At 45.1% G+C, this 13,832-nt stretch overlaps 1 protein-coding gene and 1 long non-coding RNA gene across 3 annotated transcripts in view; one reads left to right on the top strand and one right to left on the bottom strand.

Annotated features, from left to right (window-relative positions):
* The window catches only part of LOC134477304 (uncharacterized), a 16,126-nt gene extending 10,357 nt beyond the window's left edge, over positions 1-5,769 (top strand). The window contains exon 2 of the long non-coding RNA XR_010049272.1: positions 2,147-5,769. This is a non-coding gene — a long non-coding RNA (uncharacterized LOC134477304). The remainder of the gene's footprint in view (positions 1-2,146) is intronic.
* Smarcd1 (SWI/SNF related, matrix associated, actin dependent regulator of chromatin, subfamily d, member 1) lies at positions 405-13,832 on the bottom strand. Of its 2 annotated transcripts, XM_003475787.5 has the most exons (13): positions 13,651-13,832; positions 12,816-13,003; positions 12,484-12,526; positions 12,267-12,389; positions 11,662-11,784; positions 10,504-10,620; positions 9,190-9,291; positions 8,765-8,926; positions 8,576-8,673; positions 6,981-7,116; positions 3,967-4,089; positions 2,267-2,368; positions 405-2,141 (listed from the first exon to the last, which is right to left on the bottom strand). In XM_003475787.5, the coding sequence occupies exons 1-13, from the start codon at positions 13,825-13,827 to the stop codon at positions 2,088-2,090; spliced, it is 1,548 nt and encodes a 515-aa protein (XP_003475835.1). In that variant the 5' UTR covers positions 13,828-13,832; the 3' UTR covers positions 405-2,087. The 2 variants fall into 2 exon arrangements, with proteins under 2 accessions (XP_003475835.1, XP_063110795.1); XM_063254725.1 differs by lacking the exon at positions 11,662-11,784.

The raw sequence follows: 13,832 nt of genomic DNA, 5'->3' as shown, positions 1-13,832 counted from the left end.
ATGGTAGCAGACTCAGAAAATCTAAGTACCAACTGTTGTGCAAGCCTTGGCCTTGACCACACCTGGACAGTTACCTCAGACAACCTCTAGAGGTGATGCGTGCTTGTAAATCCTACCAGGCACCAAGAGGGCAGTTCATTCCAGACAGGAAGCGGCCCAGGTACTCAAGAGGGACAAGGGACAAGACTGCAGTGCCACTGAGCTGGCAGCAGCTGATGAGCAAGGAAGCTGGAGGGCCCTAAGGTCCAGTGGTACAGCCTAACAATCCCAAGCAGCACTTGGCCTGGTCACCAGTCTCTGAGGTGAATCCCAGTTCAAAGAAACCTGGATCCCCAATGTCTGGTCATGGCTAACCCACAACAGGTGTTCATTAAATATCTGTCAAATACACACATGAACTGAGCTGACTGTGGCAAAGGAACGTTCAGAGGGAGCTTCCCCACAGGAGGCAGGGAACTCACCCTTCAGAAGATTCTTTTATTAAAACTGGGTGACACTGATAAAGGGACAATACAAAAAAAAATTTTGGTCCATGAAAAAAACATAATTCAGTTAATAAAAATTTATCTTAAACAGAGACACTGTGTAGGAGTGCTGAGCTTCCTCCCTGTGCTTCCAGAGAAGAGTCAGGCCAGGGCTCAGCCTCTCCAGGGTTATCCAGTGTCACTGGAGGTGAACCTTTTTGCTGGGAGGGTGGAAATATGGCAAGACGACAATGGGGTGAACACTCTGCTGTTCCCAGTGGCGAACAGGCAGGGATTAGGGGCAGGATGACATGCTCGCAGGAGCCTGAGGAAGGGTGGGGAAGCAGGGCTTTTGTCAGTTCTCTGGGTTCAGCTCATGCTGAGCAAAATCCCCATGCCCAGCTGTTTCCCACCCTGCTATGTGGAGTCTGCGAGTCTGGGATATGCTAACTTGGGGGTGGCACAACCCTGAAGGATCTGAGGCTCTCTTGGAAAGATGCAAATCCATCTCTGTTCCAAAGGGCCAAGATCTCGAGGTCCTGCTACCTGAGGGGTCTGAAGCTTTGAGGGCAGGGGTGGAGAGTCACAATCCTATGAGTCAGGGATACTGAAGTCACAAACTCAACTCAGAGCTGTTTTGCAGCCCTAGACGCTTTCACTCCTCAGTGCCCAGGAAATCACCAGTGATGATCAACAGGGCAGAGAGACAGGAAGACAGGGACGGCCCAGCACTTTACCCGTTTGACTTTAGGCCTATTTCTCCATTGAGGGAAGCAGCAAGGAGTGAACGAGTCATTCCTCCAAGCAACAGCAGGAAGGAACAGCCGCTGCTGGCAACGGCAGTAGCCCACAGTAGATCCCTAGGCAGAAAGGGAAAGGCAAGATTCCCCCACCCAAATACCTCGGACTAGGGCAGGTATGAGGGACAAAGGACAGTTACAGGGAGTGTGCAGGAGGGACCAACAGTTCAAGAACACACTCCAATACTGACATGGACCCCGACGTGGAGTCGACAGAAGCACTAAGACAGCAGGGCACTCCAGAGGGCTGGGGACTGACCTAGGGCTTGGTGGAGCCCAAGAACCAGGGTCCCTTTAGTGCTAGAGGGCAACAAGTGAAGGGAGAACTTGCTCCAAATGCACGAAGGAAGGAAACTAGATTCTGTTACCAGGAGGAGCAAGTCAACTAGCTTACAGAGTGCCACCAGGCCTGAGTCTAGGAGAAGGAAGTGACAGCTCTCAAGTCCTGGGTCTCTGAGGGCTGGATCAGTGTAGTTGGTCCCCTTGAAGACCATCTGGCCTTCGGCCCAGTCCATTCAGAGCACTGATTACTGCTACAGGTTCTCTAACGCTAGAGGTCCAATGCAGACCAAGGGAGGGCAGAGGCACATGGGAACTTTGTGGGGCAAAGGGAAACTGGGGATAGGAAGGGATGGGACAGGAGAAGAGGGTAACAGGTGTCTTGTGAGACAGAAATGTGAGACCCTCTTCCTTCTGGCATTGTCCTTGAACCAACAGCATCCCTGGAAGGCCCTAAGCAAGACCAGGGCAGGTGCTATGAGGCAGGCAGCACAGGGCCCAAAAACAGAATCGGCACAGCCAAATCAGGGCTGTAGGAGAAGCCCTATGTATTCCGGATTCCCAGAGCTTGCTCTAATTCTTGTCGTCTCTGTTGCACCTAAGGAGAAAATAATGGGAGTGGAAGATGAGACAGATCAGAAATTGGTACCTAGCACCGCTGACTCTCACCAAGCATCCAGACCCACTGCTCTTTGTCAGTTTCCCATGGCCCCGTGCACCTACCTTGGAATAGAAGTATCGGCACACAGCCTCCTGAGCCCAAGGCTGGAAGTAGAACTCAGCTCGGCGCTCTTCCTCTGGGTTACCCACCACATCGGTCATGGTCTAAGGGAGAAGTATGGAAGAAAATGGGAAAAAAATTTGTTTCCTGCCTTTTCATCTGTTACTGGTCAAATTTTATCACCCTCAAAGATGTAGAAATTTGGGGCTGGGGATTTAGCTCAGTGGCATAAGCACCTGCCTGGCAAGCAGGTGGTCATGAGTTCGATCCCCAGTACTCATAAAAAAGAAAAAAAAAGGGGGGCTGGGGATTTAGCTCAGCAGCATAAGCGCCTGCCTTGCAAACAGGCAGTCGTGAGTTCGATCCCTGGTACCGGTAAAAAGGAAAAAGACAAAAAAGAAAAAAAAGAAAAAAAAAAAAAAAAAAAAGATGTGGAAATGTGAATCCCTTAGTATGAGTGAATGTGATCTCATTTGGAACACGGTTTCTGTAGCAATCAAGATGAAGCCATTAGGGAAGACCCTAATCTAATGTCTGGGATCCACAAAGAGGCAGTGTGGACACAGAGGCAGGTGCACAAAGAGGACAGTTAAGAAGACACGTGGAGAATGTCATCCATACATTAAGGAGTGCCCAAGACTACCAGAAGCCTGCAACAAATTCTCCCTTACCATCTCCTAAGGAACCAAGCTAGCTGCCAACTTCATTTCAGACCTGTAGCCTGCACCACTGTGAGACAAAATCCTGTACTTCAAGCCATGCAGCTGATGCTAGCCTGCTGCAGGAGCCCCAGCAAACTAAAGCAGTGCCCAACCACTTCCTGCTATTCACAAGTCACTGCCTGATTTGGGGGCCTTGTAGCACTCCTTGTCTCTTGCACGTCTATCCAGTCTGTTGTTATAGGAACAGCAACCACAACCCAAGAACCAAGCGCATTTCACACCTACTGTGCCCATGCCTACCGTCTCACCTGAGCTTACAGTGCTCCCCTCTAGGAAATACCTTTTTGGTTTTGTTCTTTTGAGACAGGGTCTTGATACATAATTCAGGCTGGCCTTGAACTCACTGTGCAGCTGGATCTGAACCCATGGCAGTCCTTCTGCCTCTGCCGCCCAAGTGCTGGGATTACAGGTGTGGGCTACCACGCCCAGCTGGAAATATCTTCAGATTACATGAAGACTTCCTGAATGAGTATGGTCTCACTGATCTCCCTTCTCCTTTAAATTATCTTACGGGTTCTAGTCAATTTTGATAATGTCTCACAAGGCTGTTTTTTAATCATGTTAGCCTGATCTTTCCAAATAGAATGCATACTACTTTGAGAGCAGAGGTCAGGCATCCCTCTCTCAGTATGAGCACAATGATAGCACTAAGAACTAAATGGACACAGCCTCCCATTCTCTATTGTGTTTTTTTCTTTTTTTCTTGTTTTGGTTTTTGGAGACAGGTTCATGCTGTGTAGTTCAGGCTGGACTTTCAACTCATGGCAATCCTCTTGCCTCGGCCACCCAAATGCTAGGATGACGGATGTATATCACCATTGCTAGCCACTTTCCCTACTTACTGTAAAATGGCCCCTTGGATGTGCTAAAGGAAAATACAGTCTCTCGAGTCCCTTTCAACCCTTCTACCAGTTGGACAAAGAAAAAGCAGACGTGCACCTCAGTGAACTGTCTCTGCAGGCCCCTCTTGGGTTCTTTACCTTGAGGTCCCGGCACTGGGACTGAAGCCAGTCATTGATGAAACCCTGAGGGTCTCTGGCGAAGCTCAGCATGAACTCTCGCTGGGTCTTCAGCTGGTTGATAGTTTCTATTGTCTCATGGATCTAAAAGGAAAAGGGACACTTACACAATTTTTTTGGTACCAGGGATCAAACTCATGACCTTGTGCTTGCCAGGCAAGTGCTTATGCTACTGAGCTAAATCCCTGGCCCACTTACACCATTTTCAAGAAACACAAAGTGAAATGACAGTGCCCAACACCTCTAGGTGCTTCTAGTCCTTTGCATTCTTTCAGCAGATGACATGCATTTGTTTCTGTCTATCCCATCTGAGGCAATTTTATTTTAAATCTCTATCTCATACTCAAGTCCAGCACCACGGACAGAATCATGCGTACCTAATCTCTAGTCTGGAATCCACTGCCTAAATTCCAATTAACCTAATGCTTTCTTGATTTAAGACACCTTTAACTCAGTATCTCCAAAACTAACTTCACTCCTTCTCTTTAGCATCTAACTCCTCTTCTTAGTCTTTTTTTTTTTTTTTTGTCTTTTTTGAGACAGGGTCTCGCTATGCAGTTCAGGCTGGCCTTGAGCTCACTTTGTAGCCCAGGCTGGTCTCAAACACTCAAGTATTCTCCCACCTCAGCCTCCCAAGTGCTGGGATTACAAGGGTGAGCCAACACGCCCGGCTCTCTTCTTAGTCTTAATGCATCCTAATTTCCACCCAAACCAGAAACCAGGGAGTCACCACCTTGCTTTTTTCTCCTATACCCTCATGCAACCCTTGGCCAAATCCCTTAATTCCACTCTGACATCTCTCATTTCAGTCTATTATTTCCATCCACACTGTCCAAAGATCACATGGTTTCCCAGGCTTTCTGCCCCCAAAACCTGCCCTCTTCCAGCTGTCTACCTTCCCCTAAGTGGGCATTTTAATTCATACAGCTCCAGCACCTTCACTGGTGAGCTCTCAACAGGCTCCCTGTCTTTATCTGCAAGATAAAGTATAAAACTAGCTTTCCCTGAACTGAAGCTCTATTAGGCTCCTGCCTTCCAACTCAGCTTCCTATCCCCAAGCATCCTATCCCTGGCACCTGCACTTTTTCTAGCACACCAAATGCCTTTGATTTCAATATGCTAGGTTTCCTTTCCTCTTTGGAGTTTTACATATGCTGCTCCCTGTTCTGGAATATCCTCCACCTCCCATAATTCTGACACTACTGTCCTTCCTCCCCTGTTGTTAACTCTCATTTTGTCCTTCTAGGTTGACCTTGAGGCATTTACCCTCCTGGGAAAATCTCCTCATTCCCCTTTGTATGGGTGGAGCACTTTAGGCTTTGCCTGCTGGGTCTATGCCTAATGTTAAGGGTAATGATGATGAAAGCAGTAACAGCAGGAGTTACTCTTTGCTATTTTATGTGCCAAACAATTTCTCTTGCCTTTAAACACATTGTGATTTCATATTTATAACACCCTTATAAGAACAGAACAGTGGTACCTTGGTTCACGAACTTAACTTTTGCTAGGTTTTTTTTTTTTTTTCTTCAGTTTATTTTGAGACAGGTCTCACTGTAGCTGGCCTTGAACTCACTTTGTAATGCAGGCTGGCCTTCAACAGGCAGCAATCCTCCTGCCTCAGCCTTTTGAGTGCTGGGATTACAGGCATGCGCCACCACATCCAGCTATAAACAATTTAGTTTATAGTTTATAGTTATTTTGGAAAAGAGGGCCATGTTTCTGTTTATGTGGAAAGACAGTCACAGTTGTGTTTGTCACCAAATATGCAGTTTGCAAATGAAAAATTTTGCCAAATGTTTCTATTTGCAAACCAAATTGTTTATAAATGACAAGTATTCATGAACTGAGATACCTGTGTATTATGGTCTATTTCACAGATCAGAAAGGCTCAGTGTTTTAAAAGTATGGCCAGAACAATTTGTAATAGATAAATCTTGGAAACAGCTCAAATGCCCATTAACCAACCAATGGATAAAGAAGATGTGGTGTTTTTTTGTACCAGGGATCAAACTTATGACCTTGCACTTGCCAGGCAGGCTCTTATGACACTGAGCTAAATCCCCAGTCGTGATATGGGTTTTTTTAATAAAATGAAATATTACTCTACCATAAAGAAGAACAAGCTTGGGACATTTCTAGCTAAACAGATGTACCCTGACATCATACTGTTAAGTCAAATAAATCAGACACACATGTGAATACTGCACTGTTTCTCTGGTGTGAGAAACCAACAGTGTAAATAAGGGCAAAAATGTATAGTACATATTGTGAAGTAGGAAGAAAATGTTCAAATGGGAAAGGGAACTGGGAGGGTAGGAGGGGGAAAAGAAAAATAATGATGAGAAAAGAAGAAAAAAAAAGGAAATGAAGGTTTTATAAATAAGGAGGGGAAGGCCAGGTGTGGTGACATATGCCTGTAGTCCCAACCTATAATCCCACCAACCTGTAATCAGGAGGCAAGAGGACTGCTATGAGTACGAGACCAACCTGGGTTAAAAAGTGAGTTCAATGCCAGCCTGAACTGCACAATAAAACCCTGTCTCAAAAAGATAAAATAAAACAGAAGAGGGGTTAAAGGGTAGGAGAATGGGAAATAAAAAAGAATCAAGTTATATCAATGTACACATACAAATCCCCTATAATGAATGTGGTCATTGGATTGGGGATTTAGCTCAGTGGCATAAGCACCTGCCTAGCAAGCACAAGTCATGAGTTCAATCACCGGTACCAAAAACACAAAAACAAAACATGAATGCGGTCATTATGTATACTGAAAATGTACCAATAAACTTAAAAAAAGAAAAAAAAGGTATGGTCAGAATCAGAACTTATGTGAGTTTGCCTCTAATCAGCACAGTGCTTGACATACACTGGGTGTCAATATATTTTGAATGAAAACTGAGAAGCAAAATGTGGCCTAGAAGCTGTGACAGGGAACTGGTGGCACCCAAACTATCCAGGGCAGAAAATCCTACCTTGTTGTCTAAAGTAGCGATCTCCTGCTGACTAGCAGTAGACAGCAAAAAAGAATTCATCTGGGTTTTCAGGGTATCATCCACTTCCACATCAATGTCATAACAAGCTGTCTTTTTCTGGTCATTTGGGTCAACACTAGAGAGAAAACCAAAGAATTCTGGTAAAAGGGGTGGCCCCCCAAAACCAAGTTACACAGAACCAAAAAGATGGCCCAAGGATGAAGGGAGAGGAGACTGACAGGAAAAGGCCCAACAATTTTTGGGTACAACAGAAATATTCTGTACCTTCACTGCGGTTGTATCTATATAGAATGTATTTCCTACCAAAAGTCATCAAACAATATTTCAACTGGAAAAAAAATACTAAGTACAAATAGAATACAAAGTACAAGTTCTACCTCATTAAAGTTGGTTTTTAAACAGGTAATAGTAAAAATTCGAATTATACAGAACAAAACCAGTGAAAAATAATTTCTTTCCTCTCTAAAAGAAACCACTGCTACAAGGTCTTATACATCTTTTTTCTTTTTTAAACTAAAATGTCCAAAATAAAATCAAACAAGACACACATACATGTAAAAAGTGATTTAAACATAAGAATTCAGGACAGACCAGTTTTGGGGTTTCTTGGTTTTATTTTGAACCCAGGGCCTTTGTACTGAGAGCTATATTACTATCAGTCTCTTCATTTTAAGTTTCAAGGTAGAGTCTTGCTAAGTTGCCCAGGCTAGGCTCAAACTTGCCACTATGCCCAGCTACAAACCAGTTTTTATGAACCCAACATATAGCATGCAGGAGTTAGGTAAGTGGTGGCTGAGGGCCTAAAGAAAGGCTTTATCAACTTAAAGAAAGGCTTTATCAGACTTAAAGCAAAAGGAATTTTAGTGCACACCTATAATCTCAGGCAGGAAGATCCTTTCAAGTGCAAAGCCAGCCACAATTACACAGCAAGTTTAAAGCCAGCCTGGGCAATACGGAGAGATGCTGTCTCAACAAAACAAAGCAAAACACAACAAAACACAAAAACAAAAAAAGAATAGGACAGATGCAATACTCAACAAAGACATGCTGCTTTGAAGAAGTTCCTCTCTGCCTAGATACCTTGCTCTGTATTTTCTAAACAAAAGAGCAAACAGACGAAATGGAGTCTCTGGCTGAAATGCTCTACCATCCAGAGATGCCTGTTGGCCCCTCCTGTCAGCTATAAGCTTGTAAAAGTTAAAAACTGATCCTGTAAAGGATGGGGCTCTGATGGGCAACTGTTTGCTGATTTCTAGCCACCAACATTCCATCTCCAGGCAGGGAGTTGGGAAGAGCTGTGCCACAGCACATTACTATGTAACAGTATTTCCATCACCCAGATGAAGCTAACCTTGACAGTGCAAATACCAGTAAAATGTAGTAACTGCGAAGCAGTAAGTTTTAAGTACATGTCGTGTAGACTTCTAGGATGATAAATTTAATTGTAAATTCATATAATTTAAAATAACAGCTGCGTCTACCTGTTTGCAAAGTCCCTGAATGTTTGACACTAGCTGTGCAAGCTACTATAAGCCAGCTCTAATACACTCACAGCCTCAAAAACACAGCCTTACCTGATGACATGATTAATGATAATAGGTTCTGGTGGCATAAGCAGGGCATGCAACCTTTGAGGGATCTCTGAAAACTTCATACGTTGAGACTCAAAGATCTGTGGCAAGACAAAAACAGCTAAAAATTGCCATTTTGAGTATACTCAGTACTCTAATGGATTCTAGTAAAAGAATGGGTCCTTTACTTACCTGCTGGAGGTACTTGTCACAGATGACAAACTCCCGCTCATGAGGGTCCTGGAGCTTATGTGTCTTGATATATTGCCATAGTGCTTGGATAATCACTGGACGAGTCTGGGTGTGGATACCCAGGAGCCGAGCCAGACGAGGGTCTAATTTAAACTGCGGAGGCTGCAGGGAATAAAAGGTGTAAGGGATTAAGCTACCAGGGTTTGTCTATGTGCATTCTAGGGTGTTTAGTACAGCAACAAAGTCTAATCAGCGAACATTAATGCAGTGCTTTTCCTGGGGCAGAGAACTATTGGTAGGAACTCATGAGATAACTGAGAATTATCCCTCTGACAAATAATTTGCAATTAGACTTAACCCCTTAAGTCAGACTCCTGTTGGGACCTGGGGTGAAAGCTGGACCCCTTTACATTTCCAAAGATTACCTGGTAATCCAGCATCAGTAGAACAGTACACCGTACATTCACATCTCCGGGTCGCTTCACCTGGAAGCCATCGGTCTCCTGTGTAGTGGCGGTCCTGTGCCACTACAGAGAGGAAGATGTCAAGGGCTGCTCTTCCAAAGGAAGAGCCAGGGCAGGAGGGAAGAGCTTCTGTAATGGCTGAACATGCAACTTTGATTACTGAGGCTACTGGAGAAGAGCAAATAGCATGAGGCATTCCTACAAATTACATATGGCTTTGAGATTACTGTCTGTGTCTAAGCAGATTAATCTTTTAATTCTGAATGCTTGGGATCACATTTGAATTAGCCTGAATTTCCAGAGGTAATTTTATCCACAAAATGGGCAATACATATGTGAACAGAAATATAACATAAAGACTGAATACTTAGGACATGTGACAGTATTCTAAGACATTTACTTGGATTATCATTTAATTCACAAACATCCATATAATTTGCAGATGAGAAAACTAATGCTTAGAAGAATGAAGTAACTTGCCTAGGTCAAATTGCCAGAAAGTGGTGGAACTGCAATTTGAGATTTAGTATATCTGACTCTACAGTTCACATTTTTAGCCACTACACTCTACTGCTATAAAATTAAATAAATTTACAAATTTCTACTGATGCTATGACTTACTTCCCTTATTAGATGGTAAAGACCTTCTCATGTCTCTTTAGTGGTTGAGGTTAAGGGGCTGCAGCTACACTGGCAAAGAAAGGAGTAGGTTAAGTTCATGTGCAGTACTGCACTGTCATTCTGATTGTTTCTCAAAGAACACTGCTCCTAACATGGGTTTCAAAACACTGTGCAATTAGGCACTGGTAATAGGCTTTCTATTGATTTAAAATGTGATTCTAAAGAAGCAGGGACTACAAGTTAGTCCCAGGTCCAAAAAGGTAACCTAGGCAAGTACTACTATGCTACTAATCAATCCTTTAATGATAACAAATGCTACAGCAAAAAGTATGAACAGTTTGTTGTAACTACATCTAACAAGCAAGATGCAGCGAAGCGTTGGCATGGAAAAGAGGCCTCCATTAGCATTTCCCTTGAAAGTGGGAGCAGTGGCCAGGACACTAACATTAAAAATGTAGGACAAATTAGATTGCAAGCTCTTGGGTCCAAATTAAACACAGCTAGTGACACCTTCAGGTCAATGTATAAACTGCACTGGTAGAACTGTGCACCTGGGGTAACTATTTTCTAACTGTCCCTCTCCCTAACTGTTCATTTGGCTCCCAAATCATCCTGCAGTCACAGCATCAAAGCCTGGAAGACAGAAAAACTCACTTCTACCAGATGGTTGTCTGGTCCATACAGGTCTTTGTCCAATTCAATCACCAAGGACTTAAAAAAGGAAGAGAATTTCCTCTTTTGTTTGGTGGCATCATATTTGGACAAGGCTGACTAAAAAGAAAGAGGAAAAGTAATGTTAGAAAAGGCCAGGAAAAAAACCCTTGAGATAAAAGTCCTGTAAAAGAAAGGACTGCACAACAATGGGGAAAAAACTCAAAAATGTCTTCTAAATATCTCTTAGGAAATGGTGAGACAGGAATCTGTGGGCATTAAACCAGTCATAATGGCAACACAACCCCCTGAAGCAGCAGCCTATAACACAGACAGGGCCACTGACTTATCACTTCATTTTCCTGAGGGAAATGAAGCAAGTTAAGCCAAACCACTGCACATAACAAAGCAAGTTTGAACAGAGAAAAGTCTGACTGTAGAGGGGAAATGAATCACAGGCAATAAGCAGCCAGAACAAAAACAGCTTTATTTGAACAGAATGACATGGCCAGCAGATGGACTGGACCTGTACAGAGGAGGTTCTGACACTGAGCCGTGGTTCTCCTACAAAAATGCATCCAAATTATCCTGCCTGTGAGCAGCTAAAAATAGAGAGCCAGAGTATAAGGAAATGAGAAAAAGGTGAGCTTCCCTAAGGAGCTCCTCAAGTGGGAAATTTGGGGGCTATCACCTGTCAGCTGATGCCCTCTATGAAGCAACCAAGAGCCTGTTACAGAAATCTATGCCACTCATACTGTGAGGTACCTCCAAAAAGCTGGGAAGATGGAGATGCCATAAGGGGAATCAAAGATCTAAGCACTCAAGAGAGGAAATGTGGCTTTTGCTACATGCATACTCACTTGAGTTAGGAAAAAAGAAAAACAAAAACCTAACTAACCTGTAACCACTGGTAAATTCAATGGTCAGCAGCACTATAGGAAAGTAAAAAACAAATAAAACCCCAGATTTTCGATATGATACCAGAGGGCTAAAGCTGTGGGAGCAAATACAAAGGACTACTGTCTTTCTGTGCAGAGAACAGTGTCCCTTTCCCTGGTACTCTCAGCTGAGTACCAGTCAAGCTTCCTGCTGACCAGGCAACACTGCTCATTCCCAAAAGCTCCCACCCTAGATGCCAACCAAAGTGGACCTTGAACTCACATCCTCCAGGAGCCGTCCTTCTACCCGAAGCTCCCAGGATGCCACCGTCCCTTCCCCATCCTCGGCATCTGATTTAGCCGGATTGAAAGTGTTAGAAATGAAAATTCGCAGCTTCCGTTTTTGCTGAGAAAGGCAGAAACAGGATTGATGGTGGGGCTTCAGTAGTTTGATGCTGAAGACAAGGGATTCCCCAAACCCCAAAATTACTCCTAACAGACTGGCTTACTGCCTACCCAGTCCCTCACGTGGACGGAAGAGTCAATTTAAAAGAGGAATACAGGCCACACTAGCCTGAGTACAAGTACATACACTGGGATACCAGGTGAACAAAGTCATGCAAAGTGCCAGATTCCCAAGGTAGCAGAGCAGTTATAGCAAAAACATGGACAGGGTATATTTTTAGTGCAAGAGACACCAAAAGCCCCTCCCCCTTTGCTGTTCTGTTCTTGGGTTCCTAATGTAATTCTTGGTTCGTAGGCGGAAGGGAGAGAGGCAATTTAAATGCCAAGGAGAGCTGTGCTGTGCTTTTGATTTCTTATCCTAAGCCTGGTGAAGGTTCCCGAGCCCTCTCCTTTGGCTCTCTGCCTAGTGCTTTCCTGTGTTACCTTGATGGGGCGTTTCAAGGCCTCTTGGATATCTAGACGTTTCCTCATGATAGTCTGGTCCAGTTTCCTTTCAAAAGCCAAGAGGTCCATATAGGCCTGGGATTCTGGTACCAGTTCACGAATCTTAGGAACAGAAAGATATAGTTGCGATCCAGAGTGGGCCACTTCTATTCTCAAATTCACCATACCCTCAAGAAGACCTACAGCCTGGACTCACCCTTTGAGGTAGAATTTTGTCAGCCATCTTCTTTTTCTTTGCACTGTTCAAAATAAATACTGTTATCAGGTTGGGATAGAACTAGTCAGAACATGAAGATAAGCTGCCAAGACTTTAGTAAAGTGAGGGCCTGTACAGCTTCCCTCAAAGCAAACCCCCTCCCCAATCACTACCATTAACTCCACCAGTACGACTACAAGTGCCATCACCACCAGGCATTCTCAAGGATGAGTCCCTAGCACCGTTTGCTAACAGGGCACCACAGGTACTTCACCAGCTGTGTCCTCAGACTTCCCCTCCCCCCCCCTCCCTCTGCCCCCAGGGCATCTTACTTGTGGTTTCGATTTTGGACCGCCTGCTGCTGGACCTGCTGGATCTGTTGAGGTGCAGGTCTCTTGCGGGACTGGTCCATCCCTGACTGGGCCAGGCCAGGTCGGACTGAAGGGTTCCCCCCATAGCCGGGAGGTCCCATGGAAGGTCCCTGAGGTGTCATTCGGCTGCCTGGAAGCATACCTGGTCTCTACAGAGGGGAGAGGACCCACAGATGTCACAGCTTCCCTTACTAATTCCACCAAGCAAGGGAAAGGAAGGAGGGACACCTAAGACCTTTCAGTGAAACAAGACCGTCTAGAGAAGGTGGGGTGGAGAACAATGAGGAGAGTACTATGGCTCTCTAAAATATAGATTAATTGGTGTTTCCTTTTCCAGTCTTGATTCCCTAGAAAAATAGAACCCCAAAGCTAAGAGGCAACCCAATTACACTCAAATTCTCCCCATTTTATGTAGGATCTGATTCACCGAACATCTCCTCCAGTCCCACACTCACTCTGCTAGCTATCTCCTTAGACGCTGATTTCAATTGCATTACACCTTGTGTTTTTTGTGAAGACTGACTACCCAAACCCTTTTGGGCTCCAAGCCCATCACAAGCTTCACTTCAACCGCCCTGGGTCTACCACCAACTTCCCACGGAAACAATGCCTCTGGAAGCAGGTAGGGATGGAAAATGCCTCCCTCTCTCTTTCTCTGCACAGTCTCCCCACGCCCCCCACAGGACCCGAACCCCTCCCAAGCAAGTTCCTCCCACTTCTACCCCACCCCTGTCACAACCAGGCCCCTGCTCGGCCCCGCCCCCGGCCCGCGCGTCCCTCCTCCTGCCCCACTCACCGGATAGGCCGCTCCGGGCATAGGAGAACGGTACAGCCCTTGACCCGGAGCCGGGCCCATTCTCACAGGAGGTCCAGGAGTTCCGCCTGGCCCAAGGGCAGTCGCCGCGCCCGCCCCACCTGAGGCTCCGGCACCACCGCTCGGGGCCACAGACTGGAAACCCGCCCGGGCCGCCATCTTCC

This window comes from Cavia porcellus, unplaced genomic scaffold, assembly GCF_034190915.1.
Source record: "Cavia porcellus strain 051 isolate PalLab524CR breed Dunkin Hartley unplaced genomic scaffold, mCavPor4.1 scaffold_8, whole genome shotgun sequence".
Classification (NCBI taxonomy): domain Eukaryota; kingdom Metazoa; phylum Chordata; class Mammalia; order Rodentia; family Caviidae; genus Cavia; species Cavia porcellus.
The sequence above is the reverse complement of the archived record's forward strand: the minus strand, read 5'-3'. Positions and strand labels throughout refer to the sequence as shown.

Excerpts from the sequence above, each read along its gene's own strand:
- Smarcd1 (XM_003475787.5), bottom strand. The coding sequence starts at position 13,827 with ATGGCGGCCCGGGCGGGTTTCCAGTCTGTGGCCCCGAGCGGTGGTGCC. Across the intron at positions 7,117-8,575 it reads ATCATTAATCATGTCATCAG|TGTTGACCCAAATGACCAGA; the intron begins GTAAGGCTGTGT and ends TTTTCTCTCTAG. Across the intron at positions 2,142-2,266 it reads GCCGATACTTCTATTCCAAG|GTGCAACAGAGACGACAAGA; the intron begins GTAGGTGCACGG and ends TTTTCTCCTTAG.